Here is a 10,212-nt window from a genome sequence, read left to right on the forward strand (position 1 = left end):
CTGCTGCAGTATATGGAAGGCAACTATCAGTAACAGCCCTGTATCCTCTTGCATAGTACCCGATCTTCCCAGAACATCAGGGTAATTCCACTTCATCCTAAGTTACAGAGCTATGGCACAACACACACGCCTGAAACAAGTTGAAGTGAAACAAAAAGATGAAAACAACACCTGCATCCATAAACCATGTCACTCTTCCATTAAAAAAAATATTGTATTCATATCCTCTATGATATGGAACATGAACATCACTAAACAGATGTATTACTAAGGAGGAAGTAGGATTTTTTTTTTTTGTCTGACTGCTTCAAAAAAGAAAACCAACGTGTTCCAGCCTCCTCAATCATATAACTTTCTTTTCTGCTAGTAGATGAGACATGAAAAAATACTCAGTATCGAAAGACCTAAAAACTTAAGGGTAGTTCTCAAAGTTTTTGTTTAACATCCATTTTGTTTCCAACAAAAGCAGGCTTATCTTCATTGTTTTTCCAAAATTGTTTTTTCCCATATCAATTTTAAATCTCTCTTTGATGTCTTACAGATATCTGTTCAGACAAAGCAGACTGCCTTATGTCCTTTGCAGAGGATGCTACACTGAGGAGCGATCAACCATTATGATAAATACACTAGAACAGTTTAACAAGATTATTTTTAAAACGTTTTTGAGAAATGTGTCATACATAATCACCCACAAAACAGGAAGCTTTAACATAGGACTCTAAAGAAAACGCAAACACTTCCCCACCCAGGTAGTTGTTCACTTTTACAATGGCGTGAAGTAACAAGAAATAGCAACAGAATGGGTGTATCAATGTACTCTGCAAAACTGTAACAGTTTTTCCTAATGATACTGACATGCACTTAGTGTGAAGACAAGAGCAGCCTCATGGTTTTCTACTTCGTTGTTTTCTTTGGTTTTAAGACACAAGAAGGAAATATTTATTTTAATGTTCAGCACAAAGTATTTTATTAGACTAAATGCAGATCTCTTGCATAAGCTTTCGTTCTACTCTAGATATTGAAACGTAGTTCTAAAGACAAAGGATAGGTGATCTATGGCTACTTACAAGTATCTATGAAGTAACAGGCACTAAGAATTTGGCCTTTAAAAAAAGAGGAAGAGAGAGGCTGGTTCATATCGTACCTAACCTTGACTTCCGCTTTGAAAAGAAAACATCTTAGCTATTAAATTATTTTTTTAAAAAGTCTGACTTCTAGTAGATGGAAAAAACACTTTCTGAAGCAACTTTATACCATTCTTCTCATGCATGTAGACAGTGTTAAATTGCCAAGGTCTTACTAGGAAATGGAGAGGTGATTACAGTCAGGAGAGTGAACATTCAAAGACTTCAAAAAAAAAAAAAACCCCAAACTGTCAGAAACCAAGTTTAGAGTTTAAAATTGTTGTTCTTTTGTCTTCCTATACTACTTTCACATGCAGTTTTTTTTTTTTTTAAAGAAGTTTATCATTAAGTGCCTTTTATAAATTCATAAAACAGGATTAATATTTTATCTTTTGCTCTCCTAATCTACACAAAGGAAGAGAAGAAAGCAAGAGAAGGTTTTAAAGTTATATATCTATGCTATTTTTACATAACCATTTTTGCTATCAAAGATGAAGTTAAGGAATTGCATCCAAGCATTGAAATTGAAAGCAATAGTTCTGTGATGCTGGTGGACTCCAGTTCAGCTCTTCCATGGCTCATAGTAAATTACCTCCTCCAGAAATCAATAAACTCTGGTTGTTTTATTTGCCACACTTTCTCTTCTTCCAGACCTTTGTATTATCTTGCAGGAATCCTGGTATCAAACCACCCAGTTTGAGATATTGAGGGAGATGAAGAAAGATGGAAGAAGAGCAAGAACAGGCTAACAAAACTATGAAAAGTACAGAATGTGCCATTCAGGACATGTGTCACAATATTCCTTGTGAGAGAGAGTCAGAAGCACTGACTGCTCTACACCAGTGCATGCTTAACTGCTGTAGTCCAGACAGAACATGAAAACGTGTTACCTTTACTGGTAGTCACACTGGGTGGCTTTTTGGTTGTCTGACATGGTCTTTTAAGACGAAAGGACACTCCAGATAGCAAAAGACATTAGGAAACATCTTTCATCAATATAGTTTCCAGCACTGAGGAGCTATCAGCATCCAATACAGTATGTACATGCCATGCACAGCAATGATGGAGGAAAAAAGCACTCGTGGTCAGCTGTACAATTTTTTAATACTTCTCTTCCAGATAATTTTTTCAAATCCAACTAAGACACCTATTTCTCTTGCTTCCTCTTGTATCTTTCAAGCAAGACAGAAGTCTTTGCTCAACTAGGAAATGCTCAAAACAGCCCAGGAATAACAATGGCAAATTTCTGACCGAAATAAAACCAATTATAAATGTCTCCATTCCCTCTTCTGATTCTGGCTCTACACTGAAGTTCTTCTTTTAAAGCAGATTACCAAAGAACTTTTATAAACTGTGACTTTCTCAAGCATCTATTCCTTTATGGATGTGGGTTTTGTCTGTCTGGGTTTGGGGGTGGTGGTACTTCAACTCTTTTTTGAGCGATTGTTAATCAAGTGTATTGTTTCTTCCATAAAGCAGAAATCAAGTGATGTCATTATAAGAAAGGAAATTGCTTATCAAACTTCCCTATTTTCAGCCCAAATGTATATAAGATGTATACACATTTTTTTTTTTTAAATTATTTTTAAAAATACAAATACACACAAAACAGATTCTTCCAACTACTTCAAACATCATTCAAGTCTTTGGTAGTTTTTCCTAAGATGCTCAGCAGAAGAATGCAAGCAAGATAAACAAAAGTCCAGTACAAAGGCAGGACACTATCTTGCTTGGAAAATACACCTTTAGTAGCTGTATAAGCCAATTTCTCTAGAATGAACTTGACAATACCCTTACCACAGCTTCAAACATCTCATATCCATGGGTACACAGTACAGTAACAACCACAGACTATGTCTTACTGTGTAGCTGAGAAAAGAATTATGATTGCATCAACCTCTATGAATAAAGCAATATGGCTAGGAGCATTCCTTCAGCTGATTGTTCCAGCAATGGCAATTTGCCTCGTTTGTTTAATGGCAGAATATCTCCTACCCCTTGATTCACAGGTGCTTAAACACCCTCTACAATAGTTAAATCATTAGATCAAACTTAGTACAGTTCTTACACCCTTAGCATTTGTCATTTGGTAACTTCTTCCCAAATCTTTTACAGTATGATCTCTATCAAAAGAAAGTTAGAATTATTTTTCTAGCCCACTAAAGATTCCCGGTGGTAAGAGATAAAAATAAAAACCTCATCTCAGCACTAGCCTTCCTTTTTTCTTTTGCATTATCAGCCATAATTTTTTCTCACATGATAAAGTAAGATAAGGTATGAGAGACTCTGTGGAAAAAAAACTGCTGTTGGAGAAATCTAGGAGTCGGTGTAACTGACTGGCATAACTAATCTGACCATATATAGTTAGATTTTACCTTTCTGACTAATCGAAGTGCTTGTGTTCTTTCTACTTCATTACTCTGCTGTATGTCAATGCACCTAAAATAAGTTAAAAAAAACACATTTCATTTACAATCACACCAACGTTCACCTTCATTGTTAAAATCTCATGTTAACATTTATGCAATTACATAAAAAGAACAAAAAATATTATGATTGTTTAAAAACTCAGTCTTTCAGCAAGCATACTTATTATTATAAGTCATATTTAGCAGCTGGACTTGATTCTAAAGGTCTCTTCCAACCAGAATGATTCTATGACTCATCAGTTAGCTTTGTTTTGTATTTTTTTTTGTTACCTTCATTTTAAGTTAACCACCAGAATATTCTTGAACATACAAGGCATAAAAACTTCAACAAATATTTTCTGAGTTAATTACATTTATAATTTCAAATGAGAATAAACAAAGTATTTATACTATTTCACATCAACACGTTTTATGTGCTAACAGATCAGAAAAGTCCCACTGCTCCAATGGATTTAAACAGCAAACTAAAACTGACTATGTAGATATATTTATAAACAAAACCACCTCTAGCAGTGTATTAAATCCAACAAAATTTTAAGTATGCACTACAAATACTAATATTTACATCTACTCATCACACTGATCTATTATCTCATTGTTTGTTTGCCCTTCGGTATTATTCTGTTGTGTCATAAGTTATACTTAGATTATCAATTGGTGGGCATGAACTACTTCTGAGCCCTGACTTTGTCCAGAGGCTCAAAGCATTACAATGATACAAAGTATTGGGATCAACTCCCATAAAATAACCTAAGTCATGAAAATTACTCATGTTTCAAACTTCTAATAACACCACAGATTCATTTATGATTAATGGCATTTATGACTGAAAAAAAATTTTTTTTTTCATTACTCAGAGTATATATTAGGGCACCATTTTATTTGGATTAGCTAGTGTGATGTATCATTCTATTTTTAAATTATGATATTCATATTGAAGAAAAACGGCTCTTATAAAACTCAAGAATGTAAGAGCACATGAAAACATCTTTTCTCAACTCTTAAGCATGAAAAAGAAAGCGATTTACAAGTGTATAATTTACAACAAGATAGAAGAGAAAAATTACCTAGCTATCAGATAATCCACTTTCAACTTCAGCACCTTCTGGAGAATAGTGGAATCTCGAATGAGATAGCGGAGGGCTCGCAATCCTGCTGCTCGCACCTCTTTTGCTTCGTTTAGTAAAGCTAACCTCAGACTGCAACGAAGAAAACAAGGGGGACAAACTATTATCTGCAGGTACGCTTCATCATCAGAAATGCAGCTACTAGGTACTCATCTAAAACAAAGAATCTGATTTTTGAAAATAAATGGTCTGCATTAATTTCTGTCTTTGAGATCTCATCTGTATAACCTAGAAAGCAAACTTGTATCCTGCCAGCAGATCTAGACAATGCATTAATTTGAAGAAGGTGAACAAATCCATTTTTTTCCTCAAAGAATAGCTTGTACAACCATGAAATTATACATGACCAAGACCTGTATGCAACTTGTTATTTGACAAAACAGTTAAGCACACTGTTAGTCCAAGAAATTTAACAGGTAGAGAGCATTTCTTCCTCTGTTAGACTGCCAACCTGCAGGCATGAATCTTCAAAACTGTGTCTTGACACCTAATAAGAGACAAATCTGCACCTAAGTGATTAGATGCACCACTCACTAAATGTATTGTAGCACCACATTATATTTACATGAAATACAACAGTCATGACTTAAGCAGCCCAATACAGCACAGATTTCTACAAATTTCATTTTAACATATAACCAAAATGCATTTATCTTTAGACAGATTTTAAAGGCATTTTGTTCACACTGAGGGGAGCTCTCCTATAGAGAACTGCCATCATAATGTAATTTCCCAGATCACTACCTAGGTAAAAAGAAAACAGATACTGAAGGCCTCCAGAGATGGAGTTTGAAAGCATTAAGTGACACAATGTCCTTTTCAAGGCCCTCAAAACATTTGCCCTTTTTCCTTGACTACACAGTGAGGGAAACCCCCTTCCTCCCAACTTCCAAATGACATGTTTTCGTAAGACTCTCTCAGTGGATGTCTAAGAATGTAAAATCTTCAGCCAGCGAGACTGAATTTCTACCCATACACCTTTGCTGTAATATTGCAGATGACTCTTCGCACTAAAAAAAAGTGTCACTTTATTTATTTTAGGATGAGCTAGAAGCAAACAAGAAACAGGTTCTCAACACTATGAGGTGAGAAAAAAAATCTTTGTCATAAAAGCTGTAGTAGAGGAGAGATTTATTTCCAAAGTCATTCAAGAAAAGCAGACAAGTAACTCTTCAGTTGTGCTGAGCAGATAGCAGGTATTCTTTAGATCAAACCATGCTCTGTTTCTAGTTTTGCACCTATGCAGAGATAGAATTCTGACAGATGAACATGTAAGACTCTGTTCTACTTAACAATATCTTTCTATTTGGACCTCTACCTCGTAGCTCACAACTGATTTGGATACACCAGTTTAAGACTCTTCAGCAGTTTCCCTTTAGGACAGAACTTAGCTGTTACTCATACAGACAATGTTGTTACTATCCATGACACTTCTTATTAGGAGAGCCAAATACTGAATCTGGATTCTCCCCCCACCCCAGTCAAGCAAAGTACATTCCTTCTATATTTGAGAGCAGAACGTTTTGGCCTGCCACTCAAGAAATAATCTTTACACAAATAGCTTCTCAAATCAATGATTTGAAAGCTTGTTCTACATGACCCAAACAGAGAATATTCATATTAATACAATATTAATACACAATTTGTATAATTCTGTAATTAACAGAAATTAATTTAAGAACTGCCAACAGTGAATCACTACAAAGGACAATGTTCTCACGAGAGCCAATGTCCAAAATCAGAAGGTACCAAAAAATGGAAGCGCACTGTTTTTAAATAGTGTTAAAGCAATGAAAATACATAGCAAGCCATAAAAATCCATAACCATCCAATGAAGGCAATGACATATGGAAAGCTGAAAAAGAAATCTCTCCATTAAAAACAAAGCAAAGAAAAAACTCACCAGTCAATGACTGAACTGCAAAAACCTGAGGGAAACCTGACCTTATGAAGACAATGAAGATACACTAGAGCAGGTAGAAAAAAAATATGTAGCAAAACCTATGTGCATGCCTGTATGTGTCTGTGTTCTGACTTCTCAGCTATAACACAGGGAGAAAACTTTGAAAATTAAATTGGACTCATTGGATAACCCAAAAGGAAAAGGAGAAGGAATGAAGCAAACAAGTGACAGAGGTATGACAGAAATGAGCATTCTCTTCACACTAAGCCATTGCTTCAGAGATCTGCATTAAGATTCCTATCCTAAAGCTTTTTTTATTAATCTAATTCACATTTCATATGAGAAGTGATGGGAGAACTGGAGGAAATCTACCAGTAAGTATCGTCAGCAGTCCACCACGTTTCACATCTACGTGTTTGGAAAAAAGCAGTAAAAAGAACCACCTGTATACATTGCTGGCACCCTACTATAAACAGTAGTGGCTGGGATGATGGAAAGGTGATATACAGATCTACACAGAAAGGATTCCAAAGGGCATCAGAGGACTGTGTATGATATTAAAATAATGTTAAAAATAAAACTGGATAGCTATATAAAGCATTTACACAAACTATATTCTACTAACCTTTTAAAAGACTTGAAAGGAGTTATTACAATAGTGTATTAAAAGGCCTAAGTGTTGTTTAAGATTTTGTTAAGGGATATAAAGAGTGAGAATGATGAAAAACAGTTTCATAAATCAAAATCTGAAAAGATTAATTCAAAGAGCAGAGATGAATGGAAGGTTTTCATCACGAAAATTTTTTGTCCTCATTTTTACCAAGGTTCACAATCTCCTTTTGTAGGCAGTATTTAGTATAGCATTCCTGACTTGAAGGAAGTGAGGGGAAAGAAATACAGAGTGCAACACAGGTACTATCAGTAAGAAAAGGATGGCGTAATGAGAAACTTCAAAGGAACCTACAAGTTATCTGTATGCAGTCAACAAGATGGTGAAGAAGACGACCAGATTGTTAAGTGTGACTTAATGCACATCAAGACAAAAAACTGTGTTACAAATCCACACTATGTGGCTTGAACATAGCTATCAGATCAAGAAAATTACTTTGATACGTGCACTCCACATGCATCTGTGGCTGAAAGTACCCCAAACACATGATGATTCTGTAAGGAAAAAGTGAGAGCGATACTACGTGCCTCAGTATTTTAAGTGTAACTGCAGAAATGAAAATAACCTCTTAAAGCAGCATTAAGGATTATAAACATGAAGAGTGACAGAAAGTCTGGAAGAACTAGAATATGAAAAGATATTCACTACCTATTACAGGATCATTTTTGCACCTTCTGAAGCATCTCATCCACTTACTACAGAATGGTAACCGTAGTTCTGATAAATCTGTTTGATCCAGTCAGGTAATTGTGAATACTCTTGATTCTGCTTCTGTGGCCTAAGCCTCTTGGCACATCACTAAGAGGCCTCAAAAGTTTCTGAGGCCTACCAAAACTCCATTTTCTTCATGGCTCAAGGCTTCCTCTCATCTGTCAATGGTATGGTGCTCTGGGAACCAGGAACACCCACCTACACTGGGAATGACAACAAAATGTGTCACAATTATCTCCATCTGCTGGCAGGAAGAAACTATAATCAGGCATCTGGACTGGCAAAATTGTGAAAAAAAGAACGAGTTCTAAAAACCAGATCTCTAAGTTGAGAATAATTCCAATTATTGCAGACTGCAACTGTCTTCACTTTGGGTAAACATTCTGTTAAGGTTAGTAACCCCAAACAGAAATTTCCAGGAAATCTATAATTATTCTTGAAATAATTGATTCTCTTATAGTTCAGTGCTTTAGCCATTCATATGTCACAAATGCAGAAAATTCAAGCTATTTCTTGCATTTAAATAACTTCAAGTTTTCAAAGAGAAACAAATTTGTTCTGGAGAACAAAAAACTTTCCCTATGGAAATCTAAGAAAAAAATTTGGAACACCATCAGAGTATATTAGAGAACTTGCATGCTATTTCCATAAGAATAAAAATAATCTGCAAACAGAATACACTGCAGAACAGTTCTAACTCTGCAGAGCAAATTTTGCATTAAATGTCTGTATTTCATACAAACAATCCATCCTATAAATATCTCTGAAGAACCACCAATCAGCCCGCTTATAGTTCTTAAAGTGCAAGTATTTGAGTGGTACCCTCAAGTTTGAAAAATATTACTATAGCAGAATAACTTACAAACATGCATAAAAAATGTGCTTTTCATGTATGTACGTGGAGCTACCACTGGACTGACTAACTAATTTTCCATCTATATGGTTGGGGTTTTTTTGAGAAGCCATTTTTGGCATTTTTCCAAGTAGCGGGCTATTCTTCTGCACGTGTATGCTGAGAACAATTTTTTTTATCTCTTCTTTATAAAAAGCCATAATTACATTTGGATTATTATTATAACTGGTTTGTTACCAGATCTTCCTGCAAGTTTCTTCTTATAAAAACAAAGTATTTGCACAACCTTTTAAGACTTGTTTTTTTAAAGTATTTGGTAAAGAACTTTGAATTTTGAAGTTATACTTGTAACTGATGTTCAGTCTCATCACAAAGCACTGCAATAGATTACATAAATAAGATCAGATAATAACCTATTAAAGTTTACAGCAAAATATCCATTCACAAGAAAGACACTAACATTTTTTTCAATTTTTCAGTTCTAGCATGGAAAAACAGTTCCACTTTCCACAAGAAATCGCACAGGTTTTCACAATGTTTTACTTAAAGAGTTACAAAAGCAAGCTTAGAAAAGCTAATAGATTGGATAATTGAATTTAAAGAACACAAAATCCTACTAAATACTAGATTTTAACTGTTTCTGTCACCAATGCTGATCATCAGGATAAATCTACTAATGTCTGGGTAAAAAAACTAGAGTTCTGGAAATAAGCATGTAGTTACTTTTGACTACCAGAAGCGGCAACAAAATATCCAAGAATTCCTCTTGAGATGACATAGAGGGCATTTCAGTAGCAGGGAAAGCAATGCTAGGAAGACATAAATATATACCAAATTAACATAAAATGTTTATCTTTAAACCCTGATTCTATATCAAGAGTATGCTCTAAATTCTGTAGTTGCACGCTTTTACCTGAAGAGCTTTCTGCAAGTACTGAGATGAATATAATGAAGAAATCCACTTAGAAGTAGGAGGGCTTTTTCCACCTCTTTGCCTGATAGCAAACAACGTTTCTCATTTTACTCATTAAAACATTTTCAATGTATGTTATTTGCATTATGAAATTTCAAACACATTAAAAAAGACAAAAATATTAGTTCAAAAGGACAAATAAGGCTTAATTGTATCTAGAACAATTAAAGTACCCCATCATTGCTCTAGTGCTCCTTACTACCTACCATATTATGATGCTGTCGTATGTAAAACCTAGCTTTTCTTCAGCATGGCCGGTATTGCAAAGAAGCTGAAAATACAAGAAAACATCTGTTATTTATGATTCCTTAAAAGTGAATATGAAAAACTATAGATTGCTGGCACTGCTTTCTAAGAAATCTGAGCAATTTCATTCATGGCAAGGGGAAGTGTACCAATTTCAGACTTCCCTGAAAATTCCT

The 10,212-nt window shown here is 34.9% G+C and overlaps 1 protein-coding gene across 1 annotated transcript in view; it reads right to left on the reverse strand.

Moving 5' to 3' along the window:
- The window catches only part of RICTOR (RPTOR independent companion of MTOR, complex 2), a 67,926-nt gene that overhangs the window by 48,731 nt on the left and 8,983 nt on the right, over positions 1–10,212 (reverse strand). Inside the window, exons 2-4 of the mRNA XM_008945624.1 lie at positions 9,997–10,061; positions 4,621–4,752; positions 3,500–3,563 (exon numbers count right to left, since the gene is read on the reverse strand). Coding sequence (XP_008943872.1) covers positions 3,500–3,563; positions 4,621–4,752; positions 9,997–10,061 — 261 coding nt within the window. The remainder of the gene's footprint in view (positions 1–3,499; positions 3,564–4,620; positions 4,753–9,996; positions 10,062–10,212) is intronic.

The sequence above is a fragment of the Merops nubicus genome, unplaced genomic scaffold, assembly GCF_000691845.1.
Source record: "Merops nubicus isolate BGI_N331 unplaced genomic scaffold, ASM69184v1 scaffold16298, whole genome shotgun sequence".
In the NCBI taxonomy this organism is placed as follows: Eukaryota; Metazoa; Chordata; class Aves; order Coraciiformes; family Meropidae; genus Merops; species Merops nubicus.